The sequence below is a fragment of the Lycorma delicatula genome, chromosome 3 (assembly GCF_047948215.1).
Source record: "Lycorma delicatula isolate Av1 chromosome 3, ASM4794821v1, whole genome shotgun sequence".
Taxonomy (NCBI): Eukaryota; Metazoa; Arthropoda; class Insecta; order Hemiptera; family Fulgoridae; genus Lycorma; species Lycorma delicatula.
In genome coordinates this window covers 94787442-94809241 of record NC_134457.1, presented here as the reverse complement: position 1 = coordinate 94809241, position 21800 = coordinate 94787442, and the positions used below count along the sequence as shown (strand labels likewise).

The 21800-nt window shown below is 27.5% G+C and overlaps 1 protein-coding gene across 1 annotated transcript in view; it reads left to right on the top strand.

The window, feature by feature from the left end:
* Positions 1-21800, top strand: part of LOC142321173 (cell adhesion molecule Dscam2-like) — a 267607-nt gene that overhangs the window by 206642 nt on the left and 39165 nt on the right. The window contains exons 10-17 of the mRNA XM_075359168.1: positions 2005-2286; positions 6704-6823; positions 10286-10456; positions 11951-12229; positions 15081-15368; positions 18256-18326; positions 18916-19141; positions 19926-20072. Of these exons, the coding sequence (XP_075215283.1) occupies positions 2005-2286; positions 6704-6823; positions 10286-10456; positions 11951-12229; positions 15081-15368; positions 18256-18326; positions 18916-19141; positions 19926-20072 (1584 nt within the window). The remainder of the gene's footprint in view (positions 1-2004; positions 2287-6703; positions 6824-10285; positions 10457-11950; positions 12230-15080; positions 15369-18255; positions 18327-18915; positions 19142-19925; positions 20073-21800) is intronic.

Sequence of the window (21800 nt, the reverse complement as noted above, 5' to 3'; positions counted from 1 at the left end):
AATTACACAACTCAATATAAGAAATCATTTTTCTAAAATTTTAGTAATTTAAATGACAGAAATTTTTAAAGTCCAAAAAAAGGCTGATCAAGTTATTTACATTATTTTAATCATGCAGACCCTAATATGTTAATGATGTACTTTATAAGTATTATTTTTTTTTATTTTTAGACTAAAACAAATAAATTTATTTATCAACACAGCAGAACATTGTTTAAGTTGTTTTAAAAAATGAATTTATAGTAATTTATACCTATTGTTCAATAGTTCAAAAAAGTTCTTCTGGAAGTATATTTCCTTATACTGAGAAAGTAAATTGTGTTTTAATTTATTTATCAGCATTAAGGTAATATTTTCAAATACATGTACTGCAAATGCAATGCATGTACTAATTGTAGTTTCTGTAAATTATCAATCAATATTCACCCTATTAATTTATTCATTAGTTGTTTATAATTCTATTAAATAATTTATCATTTTTAAACATTTGCAATGTAATAATGACATTCTTATGAAATCATAATTATTAATGTTTTACTTCACTTTATTTTATTTATATTTAATTTTTTTTAATTTCTGTTCTTTCTTATTTTAATTTTACATTTTTCATAGTGCTTTCAGTGGTTGATTTGAGTAGTTTCTATGCTAATATTTTTTTTCTTTGAGTTTTAATTTTTTATATAAAATTTATTTATTTTTATCACTATATTTTATTTATCTTTTTATACATTTTAATAGTTCACTTCTGGTTCTGTATAATATTTCTTACTAATACATTTTTTAACAATGGATGATATAAGTGAAATAAGTTGTAATGATGCCATTGGTTTACAATCAGGCCCTTTATGTCATGTTTTACAAGGTACCCAATTAAATTTAGAAGAAATGGTTTCAAATGTCTTAGAAAAATTTGATGGGGATGATGATAGCAAAGATGATTCAGATTATCTAAGTAAAAGTGATCATAATACAGAATCAGAACAGGAAGCAGAAAATAATTAAGTTGATGTAGAAAATAGAGCTGAAAATGAAATAAACCAAGAATTAGAGGAGCAGGAAAAAATTGAGAAAGAAGCTGAATGGAAAAAAGGGTTTTGGCAGGAACATATATTTTAAGGATTCTATTTTATAGCTATATTTTATTTAATGCAAATTTTTGTTAAATTTTAGTTTGTATAGTTATGTTTAAACAATTTGTGTGTAATAAATCTCATGAATAAATAAAAATGTGAAAATAATAAAAAAATTAAAAAAATAAAAATAGAAGTCTCCTGGACCGCTGATACCAATTACATACATATTGCTCACGATACCAGTTAAGGGTTAAATTCTATTAAATAAACTACCTAGTACAGATATTAAACAAAAATGTGTTATATAATTCAATACTTATACAATTTCTCTTATAGTATCCTTGTTTAATCTCTTGTTTTATTTGGAACCCATTCTGCAAATTCTTTTGTTTTTATCATGGCTTTATTGTACTGAAAATTATTCATTTTTATGCAAATGTAGGATTTAAATCTAATTTGAGGAAGGATTTATTCAAATTGATTAAAGTATAAAGTTTAATATGCAGTTTATGGAAATAAAAACTTGCTTTTACTTGGTTAGCCTTCATAATAATTTAAAAAATTATATTTTTAAGATTCATATTATAACTCTGTATTAAATTAGATCTAAATTCTATTAAAGAAACCACCCATTATAGAACATTCAATATTCTGTATTGAATAATCTGAATCTTAAAAATTCTCACTAAAATAATATATATACATATATATAAACAAGCACTTATACATAAAAAAAGCCCTGTTATTCTTTTTTAATACTGCATTTATTTGCTAATATACTGATAATAATTAATGGAAAATCTTATCTATTTTTATAATTTTACCTATTAAATGATTTTGTTTTATTAAATTTTATTTTATTTTTATTAAAGTGTACTAGATAAACAATATAGTAAACAATGTAGTTTAAATTAAATTTTGATTTTTTCAGAGCCTCCAGAAATAGTTCCTTTTCAGTTTACTGAAAATCTTCAGGAAGGTAGCAGAGCACATGTTGTGTGTGTAATTATGTCTGGAGACCTTCCAATAGAAATCACATGGAATAAAGATGGACGACCATTGACTCATGATGCTGATGTTCAAGAACAGAGCATGCAGTTTGTTAGTAATCTAGTATTTACTAAATTAAATGCTCGACATGCAGGTTACTATACTTGTGTTGCAAAAAACGCAGCAGCTCAAACAAATCATACAGCAAGACTAATTATTAAAGGTGTTTATTGTTATTGCTATTATTATTATTAAATAAAATTTGAGTTCACCTTAATAACATTCTTTATAAATGTATTTTACATTATATGTCAGTACTCTTTTCCCTTTTAACAAATTTGGATAAAAGATGAGCTGTGAATGAGTCTTCTGTCTTCTTTTATTCTTCCAATATTCATATCTGAAAGAACTACTGATATCACTTGATCTATTTCAAAAATCTTCTATCACTTTTAAAACACCTTCTTGACACACTTAGTAAGTAATCCTCCAGTTACCTTGGCTCTATGGTTTTTCTATCTATCCATATTTTCCATGGCAGCTAATGGAAAGGATGTAATTAATTTTAGCTACTGTCTGAGTTTGTTTTTTTCATTAAATATGTTTTGTGCCAGGCTGTTTCCAAACAGGAAGTATAATGAGTAAAATATTGCATCTCATCCCCTACACATTCTGATAAAATATTTAAGTTTACTTTTTTTAAAAGAATAAATGAATTGTTTTTTGTAAGATTATTATTTACACTTTTGAAAAATTTATTTGTATCAATAAAAATTGAATGCCAAATTTTTTCCTCACTTCATAGAGGTAATGAACCACTTGATTGTTCTTCTATTCCTTCTCTTTATTATGTTTATATATGATAATCATACTTCTTTTCTGACATATTGAAGTTCTCTTTATTTCTCAAATCAGCTCAAACAATTGCATTTAGTTTTCTTAAAGACTGTACTCTCTTAACTACATTTTCTAAAGAGAATTGATAAAATTTTCTTTCTATATTGTGTAAACACAATTAGAAGTACTGACGTCTGGAAACTAATCCACTTCCATATTCAGAGTTGAATATTAGATTAAGTTTGAATAACTGAACACTAGCTAGTTATAGTCATTGGATTTATTTATTACAAAAAGCTGCATCAGTCATATGCAATCAGATATAGCACTGCTAAATCATTGCACACATATAGACATTAGGAGCATAGTATAGGAGGTAGTAAGAGAGTAATTAGGAGAATGGAGTGCTATTAAATGTATAGATGCGTGTTCAGTGACCACATTTCAGGTAAGCCCAGCCTTTCCCACCAAACAAGTGTTACCTGTTGTTAATAAGACATACAGCAGTCTATAAATCATTTCTCAGGATAAGACATATACAAAAATAGATAAAAAAAATTTTTGTTTATAAAATTATTTTTTTCTATAAAAATGTCTATACAGCAATAGTTTGTAATGTATAACTCCATTTATTAACCCTCTCCTATTAAATATAAGTAACTTAACTTCATCCTCATAAGAAACCACAGTTTTTTCCTCTTTTTCAATTAAATTCATGTATATCCCTCTATGAATCATGAGACCTTGCCAATGGTGAGCGGGCTTGAGTGCTCAGTGATACAGAATAGCTGGAACTAAGGTGCAACCATATCAGAGAGGTATCTGTTGAAAGCCAGACTAAAAAATAATTCCTGAAAGAGGGCAGCAGCTCTTTCAGTGTTAAGGGCATAGGTCTGGAGGGCTTAAGTGGCCATATCAACATCAGTCAATCTTCTGATTACTGCGCAACTAAAAGCAATGGAAAACTACAGTTGTTTTTTTTTCCAAGAAAATGTAGATCTCTGCATTTTCATGTAACAAAGATAGAAGCGCCTTCCTTGGTAAAATATTCCAGAGGTAAACTATTCCCCCCCCCCCCCATTTGGATCTCCGAGTGGGGACTACTAAGGAAGGTGTCACCAGAAAATTAAAAAATAACTCTACGATTTGGAGTGTGGAATGTTAGATGTCTAAAAAATGTTGGTAAGAGAGAAAATTTAAACAGGGAAATGGGTAGGTTAAATGTAGATGTAATAAGAATTAGTGAGGTATGGTAGGAAGAGGAAATGACTATTGGTCAACTGATTTTAGAATAATTAACTCAGCATCAAGTAAAGGGCAGGAAGAAGTAGGTTTCATAATGAACAAGAAGATAAGGAAGAGAGTAGAGCATTTCAAAAACTTAGCGATAGAATCTTTGTAATCTGGATAAACCAAAACCCAAGCCGACACAATTGTTAATGTCTATGTGCCAACAAGTGCCCATGATGATGATGAGGTAGAATGTGTATACAAATAAATTGATGAAGCAGTTAAACACATAAAAGGAGATGAAATTTTACTAATAGTTGGAGAATGGAATGCAAGCATCAGAAAAGAAAAGGAATAAAATATTAAGGATGAATACGGGCTGGGCAAAAGGACTGAAAGAGGAGACTGACTAATTGAGTTTTGCACGCAAGCATAATTTAGTAATTGCCAACACCCAATTTAAAAATCATAATAGAAGAATATACATGTGGAAAAAACCAGGCAGTACTGCAAGGTATCAGGTAGATTATATCATGGTTAAGAAAAGATTTAAAAACCAACTCTTCAACTGCAAAGCATTTCCAGGAGCAGACGCTGATAGCGACCATAATTTTGTGATATTGAAATGTAGATTGGGACTTAAAATCCTGAAAATAAGGTATCAGATTAATCGATGGAATTTACAGAAGCTTGAGGAAGAGAAGGTAAAGAAGATTTTTGAGGAGGACATCGCAAGAGGTTTGAGTAAAAAATATAAGGTATCAGGTATAAGAATGGGAGAATTTTAAAAACGAAATTCTTAAATCAGCAGAAGTGAAAAAAAAACAGCGGAACAAAGAGGACTGATAGAAAACCTTGGATATCAGAGGATACATTACAGCTTATGGATGAATGTAGAAAGTATAAAAATGCTAGAAGTGAAGAAGGTAAAAGGAACTATTGATAATTAAGAAATACTGTAAACAGGAAGTGCAAATTAGCGAAAGGAGAGTGGATTAAAGAAAAGTGTTCAGAAGTGAAAAGTGAAAAAAAAAGAAGAAAAAAAGAAGAAGAAATAGACAAAAAAGAAGAAATAAAAGAGATGGAGCATACAAGAAAGTTAGAGGAGAATGTTAAAAATTCTTTAAGTGGATAAAGTGATCAATGAAGTGGTTTTGCGACAAATTGATGAAGAAAGAAGCATTTGGAAAAATATCGTTAAAAGAAAAGACAAACTTATTGGCCACGTATTTAAGCATCCTGGAATAGTCGCTTTGATACTGGAGGGACAGGTAGAAGGGATGCAGGCAGACAATGTTGGAAATATGTAAAACAAATTGTTATGGATGTAGGATGTAGGAGATATATTGACTTGAAATGACTGGCTCTAGATAGGAAATCTTGGAGAGCTATATTACACCAGTTAGATAACTGAAGATATAAAAAATAAAATGTATCTCCATTCAAATTATTGGTAAGAAATTAATTAATACAATTTTAGGATAAATGCAAAAATGTATTTAAAGTTAAGTGCTTTACTGGACAATTGCATTTACTCTGGAATAATAACAAAATTCTTAAATAAAAAATTACAAGCTTTTTGTAAAAAAGAAATGTAATAACAAATGGTTAGCTATTAAATTAAATTGAGTAGAAATGTTTGTACTCTATTAGGATTATCCAGTCAAATATTCAGCCTATTTCTACCAAATGTAATAAAATTTTAGAAAATTGAATTTTGATGCATTTGGATTACAAACAGCTATGTTATTGGATCCATGTTATGTATTCACCACTTAGCACTGCCTTCTGGCAATTGTGCATATTTGAGCTTTTGAATTGTTAATTATTACAAATGTTTTTAATCTCTGCATGGAGGAAAATTACTGGAAATTATTGTGGGAAACCCAAAAACATTCTTGAACAATAGTAATCCAAAGAAATGTTGGCAGATTGTATAGATAAATGCAGTAACAGTCAAAATATTCTGTGCTACAGTATAAACATGAGAGCTTGTTTTTTTTTTCATTTTATTTTAGTTCAGTAAAAGTGAGAGAGAATTTAATGCTTAGCTGCTTATTTTTTGATTATAATTAACTGATAAAATTAACCTTAGTAGAAAATAATTTTATTGTTACTAGAAAACTTTATTGATTGATAATTCAAGAGTGTTTCAAATGAAAACAAAACTTCATTCTATAAATTTTTATTTCAAACATAATCAAGATGTACTGTGTTACTTTCAATGCAGGTCCCCCCTGACTGTAAACCATATGTTTATTTTTCTTCAAAGTGAACATTTTTAAATCCAGTCTATGAAACTCTATTTACTCAAATATGTATATTATATCTAAATAAGTTTCAGTAATTGTTTTTGTTGTATATTTGAGATAGTTTTATAAAATTTAAAATTTTTTAAATACTAACAGATGAATATGTGCTAAAAACTATAAGTTTTTGTTAAAAAAAAATTCTATCTTAAAATTTTTCTTAAAGAAAGTGGACAGAAGTGAGTCATTTTGGTAACTAATATAAGTTACTAGCAATATTATTTTAGTAGCTAATTGTTTATTAGAAAGTTATTTTGTTTCTAGTGCCTCCTAGCTGGATTGTGGAACCTCAGGATATTTCAGTTTTGTACCAGCATCCAGTTACCATTCCATGCATTGCTTCTGGATTTCCAACTCCTAAAATTAAATGGACTAGGCAGAAAGGTATAATTATTATTTATAATGATAGGTTATTTGTAATGTGTTATTTGGTAACTTTTTAACATTTGGCAACACATATTCAAATTAATAGAGAGATTTCCTTGTGGGGTGACTGTTCTGATTCTTAGTTTCAAAATATCCTTTCTCATTCCTAGTTTCACATTAGGAAAGTAAATAAGTCTAAATACTTCTACCTAAAAGGCTTCTTTTACTGCATATAAGGTTGAGTATATCTTTAAACACTGGAGCTGACTTGTTAGTTCATATTCTGCACTTGGAGAGTGACTTCAAACTCAGGTATTTTTTATTTTGAAATTTTTATCTTTCTAGAAACAAATGTCAAGCACTTTCTAGGACTGCTTTTGAGATTTTTGGAATTCTTGGACATAATTTACAAGTAGTATCTTCTCAGAGAAGTCCCAATAGTTTTAAATGATTCCTGAACAAAATCCAAACCTTTTAGAAAATTAACAACTTTCCTGAAAGAATTTCCCAATTCAGTCCCATATAAAATTAGCAAGATCCTTCCCAGTTTCCTCCAGGAGAAATCTAAAAATTTTCATCAAAATCAATCAGTAAGAAAAAACTATTGGCCTGTGTTTTCCGTTGACGGAAAACTCATTATTTTTCTTCATTTATTATTTTCTTAAAAACTCACATTTTACTACAGTTTTGGTATTAATGATATTAATTCATCAGGTAAGTTCAGGATCAAAGGTGGAGTTTCTGTACCCTTCTTGTTGTAATTCTTTCTAAAAAGTCCACTCGCTCATAAACCTTAAAACTGGTGTGTAAGACCATTGATGATGTGCGCCATGTCTTATATGTCTGCCCCAAGTATAAAGCTGAATGTACCATAGTAGTTAGAGAGGTTGAAACGATCAATTCTGGTTTTTATCTGCAAGTTAATTGGATAGCCAAAAGAGAATGGAACATAGTTGCTGGCTTCTTGAGATTTTTAGCCCTGCAGAGGATGGCTAAGGGGGTTTGATGCTGTTATGAATGTATAGATAGAGTAATAACCCGGTTGGTTAGATTCCCACCTGGGTGGGAGCTACACTTAGCTGTGATATTTTCTGATAGAATGAAAATGGATGTGTTTAGAACTCTATGATGGAGGTGTTGATGGGAGGGTGTAGGTATTGACATTGCTTCTGATAGCAGCCAGAGCAGATCTCTCTGCTCTGGCTGCTATCTCGATAAGGTATGTTTTCATTAGAAGTTTATCAAATTTACGTACTTGTTTCTTGATTCTTCAGTAAATCAAGAGGTAGGTTGAATTGTAGGGAAAAATTGTCATTGTTGCAATCAACACTTGTTTTGTTGGTATGAGAATAGTATTTTTGGAGTTTAAAAGATTCGTTCAAATAACAGTTTGAGTGCATAATCTAATTAAAGTTAGATATGGGAATTGTTTTTGTGTGAAACCTTCAGTGATAGAGGAAACTGCAGGAGTCGCACTTCCGTAAATGGGTTAATTTGATAGTTGAGGTTCAAAGAAGCCATACAAAGGCTATATTATGTAAAAAACAGATGAAAATGACTGTAAACTGATGACTCTGATGTGTTGTCAGGTTTAGAGGGTCTAAAAGATGACCTTTGGTAAATCCCATAGGTCTAGGAATGGAGAGGATGGTGTGGCGACCGAGATTGTTACAAGGTGGGTGTCTTCCTCTAAGGGGGTAAAGATGGCTACAAATTAATTGGTGGTTTCAGACCATATTTTGAAATTTCATTGTTGAGAGTGGTTAGGGTGCTGTTTAACAAGAATATATTATTTGTCAAATGTCTTAAGGTGTGATAAATGAATAGAAAGGATACTTATAATTAGAACATGGGTGAAGGAAATATAAACACTTATGAAGAGGTTGGCCATTAACAAGAAATTATTGATGATGATTGTAAAGATATCAGTGAGCATAGATTCATTAAAAACTTAGATAGAAAAACTACATGCATCAATTAATTGATAATTAGATAATTAGAATAAAAATTAGATAATTTTTTTATAACTAGTTTATATTTCATAAATTATTAGTTTTTCATACTCACTGCTTTTGTTTTATCCTTCATGTTTAGTATTTTCACAGAGTTTTTTTTTCACCAGGACATGATTTTTTATGAAGTTTAATTAAAAATATAATATAAAATTAGAGAGGTGACTCAACCATTTAAATCAACGATGTAAAAAATAGTCATTGATAAATAGTCAGTTGTTGACATAGAAAACTCCTCTGTAATTTAAATATTACATCTATATTTTTAATTAAATTTTTTGAAAAAATAGAATAAAAGAATTCTGATGAAGCAGTATTCTGATTTTGCAGTTAGATAACTAACTGCGAAAGTACTAAATTAGGGGGAAAAAATAAGTATAAGTAAAAATTATTTTTTCTAAATAACTGTATTCCCTAAGATGATGCAGTTCGCCAAACATTAATATACTATGCTTAGTCAAGTAGAATAAGAGAAAGTTTAATTCATGAAGTAGAAAGTACTAATTTTTAGGACAGCATCTGCAGAAAATTGCAGTGTACATGCTTAAAAACTGTAAAACTTTAACATATGCTCATACAGTTAAATCGGTTTGTCAGTACTGACTAACACACTTGTAAGGTAAAGTAATAAAGTTGATCAGGAATATTTATTTTCATTGCATTCATGTATAGATCACTCATGTATTTAAAAATGTTGTTCCTGAACAATCCAGTAGGTCTTCCAATAAATTTACTGTTATCATATACTTTTTCCCATTTCAATGACCCATATTTTGCTACAGTGAAACTTTTGAGCTATCCAAGTACTAAAACTTCAACTTCTATTGCCTTTGTAAATGCAAGGCATATAATCAGTGACTCATTGTAGTTCTTTGCTATCATTCGCCAAATTAGCCGTAACTCACTAAAAACTGAAACACAATTTCAGTTATCACTGAAATTTAAAATAAGTAATTTCTTACAGAATTTAACATACTAATTTCAGCATTATTTGTCATTCAGGCTGTAAATCTCTAACAAATGGTATTTTTCACCCCAAACTTTTATCTGTAGAAATTTGTTCTTTAGGCAGTTTTTTCTTTTAATTGCTTTCTTTATATTATTTTAATTTTAATATTAAATTTTTCAATGAATCAAATCCTTAATTTACTACTTTGGTTTTGGTTTTGTTGATAGGCTACAAACTAAGTTACCTTTAAATGTACCTGTAAAATCAGTAATGGGTTATTTATTAACAACTGAGATATTACTCATTGTTACTGTTATTAATTGGTGTAAGTTCTAATTGAAGACCAACTATCTGTAGATATGAATGCTGCTGCTGAAGAGCAGTAGCCAAATAAGTAGAAGTGCTAATTTATCCTGGACATCTTTCCTTTTTTATTATTGTTGGTAGTGGCATATTGTTGTTTCTTAGTTTGTTTTACTTCTTTTAAAGTAATTAGTTCAGAAAATATTTAATTTTCAGATCATCAATCTAATGAAATTCAAATGCTGGATATGAATTCAAGATTATATGTCTCAGACAATGGTTCATTATTAATTCAAGCTGCTGAAACATCACAAGGAGGTCAATATACATGCTATGCAGAAAATGGTATTGGTACTCTAAAGAAGGATATCTATGTTAAAGTTAATGGTAAGTAGATAATTCATAAAAACAGATTTAGGGTTGGGCATCCACCACTCCTTTCCACCTTCATTTATTTAAACACCATTCCATCTTGCTCAAACTTGAAGTGCCTAGGTCTTGGTATCTTGGGACTACTGATTTACTTCATTCATTTCTTTACATATATTCCCCATATATTGATTATTTCCAATTTCATTTTCTCAATTTTGGTTATCATTTTTTCACACTCTTTTTCTTTACTTTACTTCTGCAATCTGAATTTAGATTCTGATTTTGTAATTCACAGTCCATGATTCTGCTGCATATATATATTCCATATGTATATATACATACATATGGAATCATAGAAACATTAAAATTAAAATTTTGAAATCGGTGGTGCACTATTAAATTTTACTTCTGGAATGTTTGATTTTATATTATAACAGATGGCAAGAATATGGTCCACAGGAAAAGGTGGCTAGTTACATGACAGTGTAAAGAAAAATGAGCAATCATTTTGATGTCTATACTGATAAGGTTATACTGATGTTTATACTAATAAGTTATAAATAAGCACAACTTATCTTTTTAATGTCAAATTTTTAATATTTTTTTGTGATTTAGATTTTCAGACATATTTTGTCACCGTTTGCCTGTGAATATCAAAAAACAAGAACCATTTTCATGTGCTCTCATTTTTAGGTCATATCTTTTATCGGCTTTTAAGTTAAAACAAATTTTAAGTAAAATAACAATTTTTAATTTCTCCCAAAAACCAAAACTGGCATGTTCAGGGAGCAGTGCACCTCTGACATAAATTTTTAATTTTTCATTATATATATAATCACTCTGCTTAGATTACTGACTGACTACTGACTAGTTAGCTGGTGTATGGTTTGCATGTTGACTTCTAAACTACCTGGTCCCAGATTAAATTTTTGATAAAGATCTTATTTTTGACAATATTTTAATATCATGTATGTTATTTGTTAATAATTTATTCTTTAAACATTAAAATGCTGAATTGACCAATACAGCTTTCCTAATTATTGTAGGTGATAAGTCAGATTTTGAATTTTGTCTGTCTCTATATTCATTTAATAGTTGACATTGCATTTTAGATAAGCATATAGTTAAGCTGGAAGCTTGTTAAAGTTGCCATGAAATTAGCAGGTTGAGCTTTATTTTAGTTATAGATACATCAAGAGACAAAAAACGTTGCTGTTATTATTAATGTCCATGTTAAGTATTGATTGAAGTAGATTTAATCTCAAAAAAGCTTCTCTCAAATGGAAGAACTTACCTCTCAATCAGCACTACTTTTTAGGAAAAAGAATTAGACAGACCATTAAAAACTGGAAATATAAATTACCTTAATTAAGGTAAAATAAAATGATATTTTTTTTTTTTAGTATCCAAATAAATGTTATTGCTTTAATTCATTAAATTAATTTTATGTTAGTAAACAGAATTTTTATTTCTTGTAACATTATTTTTAAAATGATTTATGTTATTTAGTTCCAGCACACTTTAAGTCAAGAATAATAAATCAAAGTGGAGTGTCTGGAGAAGACTTAGTATTAATGTGTGAAGCTGAAGGTGACTTACCATTAAGAGTATCATGGAGTTCTGCTCCATCAATGCAACTTCCATTAGCTCATTCGAGACACACAGAATCTGGACTTATATCAGAAATACAAATTCATAACTTTTCAAGAAAACATGCTGGTGCATATCATTGTAATGCTAATAACGAATTTGGCCAAGACAGTATGGTTATCTATCTATCTATAAAAGGTAAATATATTTAATTGTGTGTATAATTATTTTTTTGTTGATTTTATCCTTTAAATTATATTTAGCGTGAATAGTATTAATGAATGAAAAAATCTTTTAATGTAGAATTGTGTGGAAATAAAATATGGAAAAATAAAGCTGAAAGATCAACTGTACATGGTGTAGCCATGAATAAATGGCCATCACCATTAAACCCTAATTCAATATGCATACATATATAGTATTAATTCAACAACACTCAAATTCCTACTTATTCTGGTTTTTTCTACATTCTTTAATAATCTTAATCTTATTGTAAATTATTCTCATAAGAATTCTTTACCTTTTTTACCTTTAATTTTGTATAATTACTAGGTTCTTTATAATAAATTAAAAATTGTAGCATTTTATTGAATATGTATTGTAATTTATATAGTAATTTCAGTTGTAATTTTTCTTTGTAATCTTATTTTACATTTTTATGTTAGATTCTTTTATTGATATATAATTTGGATAGATTAAAAAGATAAATCTGCTTTTACAAAAGAAAGTTACTTATACTAAACGAGAAATATGCATTTTTTTTTTTTTTTTACCGCATCATAATAAAAATAAGAACATTACTGAGAAAAGATGTAAAAAGCCTTCTACTGAGCATGAGCTAAGGCTCTTTTAAAAGAGGGAAAATGTATTGTTTTCATCAATTCAATTTTCATGAGAAAATATTTTAATCATAAGAATGACAACAGATTGATTGTGTCACTTTATTCCAATAAGGCTTTGCTAACCATTGATGATCACAAAAAAATAATTAAAATTATATTCAAATTATCTGTTTACAATATGTTTTTTTTTTTTTACTTTCTTAGAATCTTTTGTTAGTTACCTAAAAAATATATATAAATAAAAATAAAACAAGTTTAATGAAAGAACGAACTGAATTTTGAACAACTTTCAAAAAACAAACATAATTATAAAATTCATTGAAATCAGACCATTTGGTGAAGAGAAACACATAAAAAGAAAAATTAGATCAAAATGAAACCTTCCTTCTTACTCAAGTAAACAAAATTCATAAGTATTATTGTTATTCCTGTAACAATATGTTATATATCATTGATGTATTTTTGAAACATATTTGTTACATTATTATGTATTTACTATTTTTTATATATGTATATTAATTTTACAGAATACATCTGGATTTATCCACCAAATGTGATTTTTATTTTATTGTTTTACAAATTTTTTTTATATTTTGTTCACAAATTTGTATTATTAAAAACTGATTGTAATAAAGACTGTAATGTTATGTTACCATTTGTTGTTGCTGTATTTACTTGTTACTACTTGTCTTTCTTTGGTACACTGTATTTGAAAGCTTCTCTGCATTGTGAAGTTTATTAAATTGATTTTTTTTTAAATATTATGGAAATAATTTTTCCATTATTTCTGATGCAGCTATGAAAGTTAACATTTTGTTGAAAACATTATTTTTTTATTTATCTCTATTACTAAAATTAAAATACGTATATATATTTCTAAAATCAATACTTATAATACCCATATTCTTCTGTACCAATATATTGTATTTTTTATAATCAAAAACCAACGTGAACAACCCAAGAACAGAATTACAAAGTAAATGAAATGACACTTACCTTATTTTTTATTCCAAAAGCACTTTTGCAAGATCCCGCATTATCAGTTGATTTTATATTTATAAATACAAAAGAATTTCCAAGTTGATCAATTTTCAGACAGTATATGAAGCTGACACTCTTATAAAAGCGGCAACAGATGGCAGCACGATTTTAGATAAAAATAGATATAATCATAATGTATGTAAATAATTTAATTAAGATTCATTCAGTAAAGTAACATTGGCTGGCCAGGTTACATAGTATAAATTTTCTATTTATTTTATTTTAAATTTAATTTTGATTTAAAAAATTTTTAATTATGACAGTATATTTACGTATATCAAGTTATTATATTTAATTGACTTCAAATGTTTTTGTATATATTTTAATCTTTTAATTTTAATTTTAAAAAAAAAAGTTATATTTGATATGTAATTTTGTATAAATATATCTTTTATATACAACTGATGATGCAGGATCCTGCAAAAGTGCTTTTGGAATAAAAAATTAGGTTAGTGCCATTTCATTTACTTTGTAATTCTGTTCTTGGGTGGTTCAAATTGGTTTTTGATTATAAAATATACATTATATATGTGCAAATGATGTCATTTTAAACAAAACAATCTTCCATAAACTTAAAAAGAAAAAAGAACAAAGATTTCTACAAAGTTTAATAATTGTTTAAAATTAGGTTTTTCTATTTTTATTTAATTATTTTTTTTGTTTTAATCTGAAACAGAACAAAGCTGATTTTTCAAGTCTGTTATAATCTGATGCTAGGCCTGCAAGAAACCATGTGTTAATAAAAATGTAATTTACAAGCAGTCATTATGCCTCAAAACTAATAATGGTATATGAAATCAAAATTACTAATTATTTATAACTAAAAATTAATTATAAATATACTTTATTTATAAGTGAAATCAGTTGTAGTTAATAGTGAATAGTCAGCAGCCTCTAGTCAAATTTGCATCACAGCTTTATACACTTGATACTATCAATACACATTTTTACTCATAATCTTAAATAACTATTTATCAGAAAGCAAGTGAAAAAGCTTCACATTTGCAGTTTCTGAGGAAAGCATTTGCTACAGTCGGCAAGACACTTCCACATTCATTTTGAATATCATGTTTATGATAAATATTTTGCTAAAAAATGATAATGATAAAATGGGTTTAGATTACTTTTCAACTGCTATTCAATAAATTTTCTTATTTACATTTTAGAACCTCCTGAATCTCCTCAACATGTTGAAGTTATGGAAATAGGAAGCAGGTGGTTAAGTGTTCGATGGTCTCCTCCACCTGGACATACAACTACAACTCAATACTTGGTTCAGTTCCAGAGTGAAATGTCTACAACATGGAATAATATAACTGTTAATGGAAATACTCATTCAGCTCATCTCAGTGCTCTTACTCCATCAACTGTGTATCATTTGCGATTGTTAGCTATAAATGATGTTGGTTCCGGTGATCCTAGTCCTATCATAAGAGCTGTAACATTACAGGAAGGTAGTAATGCTATATATTATATTATGTACATTCAGAATTTCTTAGGAGGGATTTTAGTTATTTGAGAAATAATATTTGAATTTAGTGATGACTTCAAGGAGTCAAAATGAAAATGCTAAGATTCAATCAATGATGATATTATTCTTTTAGCTGAAACTAAAAGTAATTTAAAAATTTTCTCAATGAAATAAGCCTATTATTTGAAGGAAAATCTCAACTTGAAAGTATAATTAAAGTAAAATTAAAATAATTAAATGTGACTGACAACATTAACTCATTTGGTCATGAATTTTTCCAGAAAATGGTAGACCTTTTTAAAGAATATTTTTTGTACTCATAAATAATGGATTCCTATGAATAGCGTTACATTCGTTGAAAAATTCCATTGCAGAACTTATTTTTCATTATCTTATTTAAAAAATAATCACTAAGATTAAAAAAATAATCTCTTATCTACTATGATCAACAAACAGAATAATTTAATCAGTGTAATGTAAGAGTAATCTTGGTATCGTAATATTTTTTTTTTAATTTTAAGTTTGTATTTTTTAACAAGAATTTTACAAGAAATGTATAAAATAATTTTTTTAAATTTATTTGTGAAGTTAAGTTAAAATAATTAAATTTATTTAATTTCTTATTTAGTGCTTCTTTAAAAAAAACAACCACAAACTACATCACCTCTGTAATTGTATATTATTGCCATAAAAAAAGTACTATAAAGAGAATAAAGCATTTACAGATTAAAATTATTATTAGTCTGGAGAAATATGAAGGGATCTGATATTTTATTTTCTGACATAATATTTAACATTAAAAGCAAATTACTTTTATATTTTAAAATAAGATCGGGTACTTTGAAATTGGTCCATTTGTTGAAATGAGCGAAACAGCAAGTTGGTTGCAATAAGGTAACGTAGTATAATACAATTTACCCACCAGCTTGGTTTAGTGGTGAAAGCATCTTTGCAAATCAGCTGATTCTGAAGTCGAGAGTTCCAATTTTCAAATCCTAGAAAAGGCAGTTACTTTTATATGAATTTGAATAGTAGATCGTGGATACCAGTGTTCTTTGGTGGTTGGATTTCAATTAACCACACATCTCAGAAATGGTCGACCTGAGACTCTGTACAAGACTATTCACTTCACTAACACTCATACATATTCTCATTCAACCTCTGAAGTAATACCTGACAGTGATTCCCAGAGGTTAAACAGAAAAAAAGTGTAATACAATTTTAGGAATTTCATTATTAATTAACAAAGGCACAAAACTGATTTGTCAGTATAACTGTAATTGATGAAAACACCAAAACAAATAGAAAAGCTTTCCGGAGAAACTTTAAGCGAACATCTTAATATGCACTTGGTAACAAGTATAGGAATGTTTGTTTTATTAATATATTAATAAATAGGAATATTAATTAAGAGCCATGGACTATGTATACACAGGAACATTTGATAGAGCAAGTATAGGTTCATTTTTAAAATGTATACTTTTCTCAATTCCTTTGGAAATCAATAAACATTGTAATGAAAGTGCAAATTAATAACAATACATCAGAAAATTATACTTTTATCTTTCAGTTCTTTTTAGTTTTTACTAAATGATCACTAATGTATGAATTTTAACATGGGAATTTTGCATTCAGACTGCGAACACAGCCTAACTTACTAATCTCAAAACGTTATTAAAGCAGGACGGAATAAGTTGTACAGTCAATCAGTCTTACTTACTGATCGATCAGTAACAATTTTTTTTTCCATTATTATTACTTTTGTTTTAACAGTATTAGAAGTCATGTTAATGTATGAATTTGATTAGAAATATGTGGATTTCAGACGGTATTAGAATATAATTTTTTTTTTTTTGTTACAAAATTACAATGTAAATTGTAAGTATTTGCTGGTAAGTAAATTGCTGGCTTTATAGAAAACTAAAGTTTAACATTTACATTTATTCAAAGAAAAAAGTTTATGTTAAATGTAAATTTGTATGATTACTGAATTTGGTAATTCACTTATTTTGTTTTACTCTCTTATACTTTATGGAAGTTTAGTAATTCATATTCATAAATTGTCCCCTTGAAAAACACTTTCCTATTTGAACATTTTGAAAACTGAATTATTTAATTTTAAAAGATTAAGGAAATATGCAACAATTACATTTTACATATAAGAACATGAAACACTTCCAAAAGTTTTGCCAGTTATAGTGTTACTGGTTACCAGTTATAGTTATTGGTTACTAGCGTATGAAACATTTAAAAAAATTTGGCTACAAAGAAGACATAGTTTATAAACCCACAAACATAATCCTTTTCCTTATAATTCCACTGAGAATGAAAGTAATTGCTTGTACTATACTCTAATTGGATTAATTTTCCAGGAAAGTTTTCATTACATAAAAGGTTTGTATGAAGTAAAAATAATAATTTATTTTTTTTAATGCTACACATGATCACCGATAAAACCAGAAAGACAAAGAATACAAATTTTGGTAAAGGCTATTACTGATAAAGTTTTAAAATACTAACAAAATAAAGGATAAATATGTACAAAGTTCTCTAATATTAAATTAACAAGTTGCATATTAAATTTCCTGCAATTAGTTTGAAACATTAGCATAAATAAAAAATAATAGAAAAAGATTTAATTAACCAGGAAAGAATTTATTAAGGGAAAAAAATTTGTCTTCGATTTTAGTATTTACTCATCAAAATATAACTTTTAGGATACAATGTTATCTATAAAAAGAATTTTTTCTTTCTTGAAAATTATTGTATGTTTGTATTGTATATTCTTTAGTTATTACAATAATATAAGTTTATATATTAAGTTTATTTATATTATTTTGTAGTTCACATTTTTATCTTTTCTTCTTTAGCACCTGGCAAGAAGCCACAGGATGTTACAGTTGATGCAATTCATCCAAAATCACTTGAAGTTACTTGGAAGGTAGGAATTTTATTGCTAATAAAAATAGTAATTATAATTTTATAATATTAATACATGTTACTTTTGTTTCTGATTTTTTTTTTTTAATTGTTAATCTTGATTTAAATGATTTACTTACTTTTAATTTTAAAATCACATTTAATTTTAAAATGTAATGCACCTTGAAACTATAAAAGCCGCATTAGAAAGTACATTTGGTTGACATGCCTTGGTATTTTCTGTTAATATTTTGTAACTTCTCCGTTATTGAACATTATCAATATGTCACCCTCAGTATGCTGAGCTGAGTATGCTGAGAATATTAGTCTCCATCTGATAGTAAATTCTAGAAATAGAATTCAATGCATATATTTTGTTCTAATTGTGTTAAGAAAGGAGAGATATGTCTTACTGTAAATATAAACAGCAACGACCCAATCAAATATGATATCAAGAGATCTTTAATAGGTGAGAAGAAATGTTTGCAATAGAATCTTAAAAAAGATGATATATGAGAATATTTTATTCTTCTGTTTTATACTTATTTGCATAATCAATGTAATTAATACATTGATTATTAATTTTAGACTAATTATTATTAATTTCTTAGTTTATAGAATCAGGATTGAATAAGGATGATGTGACTGGGTTTCAAGTATCTTATAATGAGTTAGGAAACCCTGCTGAAATAAAAACAGTTAGAGGCAATCAAATCATGGGAACAACTTTGACTGGCTTAAAACAGTTTACACGTTATGAGGTAGCTGTTAGAGCTTATAATCAAGTCGGTCCAGGGCCACCTTCTGATCCAATTATTGCATCAACTGTTGAAGGAGGTATGTTTGAATATGAATTTACTATTGAAATAATTTTTTGTTTGCCACTTATGAATATGTTGTCTTGGTTTAGTATAATTTAATATGAGTTTTTTCCTATTTTTAGGCAAAATTAAATATATAAAGTACATTTTTATATTTATAGAGATTTTTAAAAATTATGAAATAAATTTACAGTTTTAACATGGAAATTAATGTAATAGTGTGCTTATTTGCACTCTTAAATGAATCAGTTATGAAATATTCAAATATCACTTTCTACTTCCTAGTAAAGGAAGTATTATGACCATGAAAAGTTTCAGATTTCAATGGAAATATCCATTTTGACCATCTCTGAACCCATTTTGACTAGTTTTGGCATGATTTCTATATGTGCATATGTATGAATCTTGCATAACTCAAAAAAATGATTAGCCATGCAATGGTGAAATTTTGATTTAAGACTGTTGTAACATCTAGTTGTCCACCTCCCATTTTGATTGCAATCAACTGGACCAAAAGTGTCTGGACCAAAATCAAAACAATTTTGATTTTGGAGTTTTTCTAAGTTGCAGTAATAAGCCCTCATTGAGAGATTTTCAATGATATATCATGAGAGGTACTTATTTTCATTAGGTCCAGAATTATAGGCAAATAGAATTTTAATTAATGAAATATTTGGATCTTACAAGGGGAATCTTCCACGTTGGTTGAATCCGACTTCATCTCTTTTTCTTTAAAATTTTTTTTTTTTTTAATTTAAATAAATTGATTTATTAATGATGCATATTGTATAATTTTTCAGTACCTGAAGAACCACCACAATCAATTCAGTGTATTCCCACATCATCTCAGAGTCTGAAAATTCAATGGGAATCACCTCCTCCAGAATATTGTAATGGTCACATAATGGGCTATAAAGTATTTTACAAAAATGTAAATCCTTCACCAGGTAATTATAATTACGTTTTATCATGAAGATAAAAGTTTTTGTTGTTAATTTAAGGAGCTGTGGATTTATATAATTGTGATAAATAAGTCCTGTTTGATTTAAATATGAATCAAATTTATTTGTAAAATCTGTATCAGAATAAAAGATGTGTCGTTTTCATATAATTATATTTATTTAATGAAGTTCAAATTTTTTGACCTTGTTACCTTGATAAATATTTAAAAAGTTCTATAAAGAATTTTTCAATAAATATTTATTTTTAAAATATTTTCCTTTCACATATGAAAATACCTAAGTTTTGACATATACATTCATTCTTAAAAATTATGACTTCCATTCACAAATTTAATCATAAATTCCATATAAATTTGTTTTTTTAGAATTTTCAAGAGATATTCATTTAAACCAGGTTGTTTATTTTTAGATTTTTTGGGTGTATAATAAAATAATCTATTATGTATATTAAAAGAAATAAACATATTTGTATTTTGTAAACTTCCGTATCGTCTATCTTTCTGGTGTTTTAAAAATATTTCATTTATACATATGAGGCAAGATTATCCAGTAAATTTTAATTATGTAAAAGTTAGAAGGATGTTGAACAGTTCCAGTAATTATCTATCCTTTCATTGTCAACATATAAAGAATCCATTTACGTACTTTCTTTTTCTATAGCCATATTTCTTTTTTCATTAAAGCATAGTTAAAAATTATGTCAGTGATGAGAAAGAAAAGTTATCAATTTTTGTTTAATATATTCCTTGATATTGTGCATTCCTAAACGGAAAAATCTAAATTATAAATTATCAATATGATATAATATTCGTAGTTGCATATTGAGTTATTTCTTAACACTTTTATGAAGTCTGTTAAATTATCATATCTGATCTCATTTTTTTCATGAAAAGCTTCTGAAATCAAGGGTTGGGACTTGTACAGTGCTGTAAGATTAGGTTGCTGTGCATACACAATTTTTTGTAAACTTATCAATAAAGTCTGTTGTTCTTCAAATTTTTTTTTTATATGTTAAATGTTTTATCATATTATTTCATGCATGATGATAAAATTTATTAAATAATTCTTCTGTACCAGTTTTTATTAAAAGCTTATTTATTATAAAAATAAACATCACAATTTTAAGATTCAGCAATTATTCAACAATGAGGCTACGAGAATTTTACAAATAAAAGAATGATAAAACCATTTTAAAAGTGACTAAATTTGGGTAGAAAATTATCAGTATTTCCAGAGCCAAAATGTTAAAATCTATTGGTTGAGTATGTGGAAAATTGCGCTGTGTCTTATTTGTGAAGGTAATTTTAATAGGTGATTTAAACATTTGCCTACAAATCTGTACCTGAAATAATTTCAAATATGCATGTGGCTATCAAGGTTGTAAACTAATCATATGTTTTCCCTGATTTTTCAAGTACCTTACTTTTCAGATATTGTTCTTTAAGAATTTTAATTATTCCTCAAGTTGAAAATGATACTTGAAGAGTTTTAATTGAAAACTGAGAGGACATAATAAAAAATGTGTTGGCAGTTGTATGTCATTCTAAAATGAGATTTTCAGAATTGTTTTTAAAAAGAGATAAAGCATATGAAAGTATGTTGAGACAGAAAGATAACATTTTGAAGGAGATAAGAAATGGGTCCTCAATGAGAAAATAAATTGCATTCTTTGCAACCTGACGATTTTATAACACCTGGAATATCTCAAGGAGA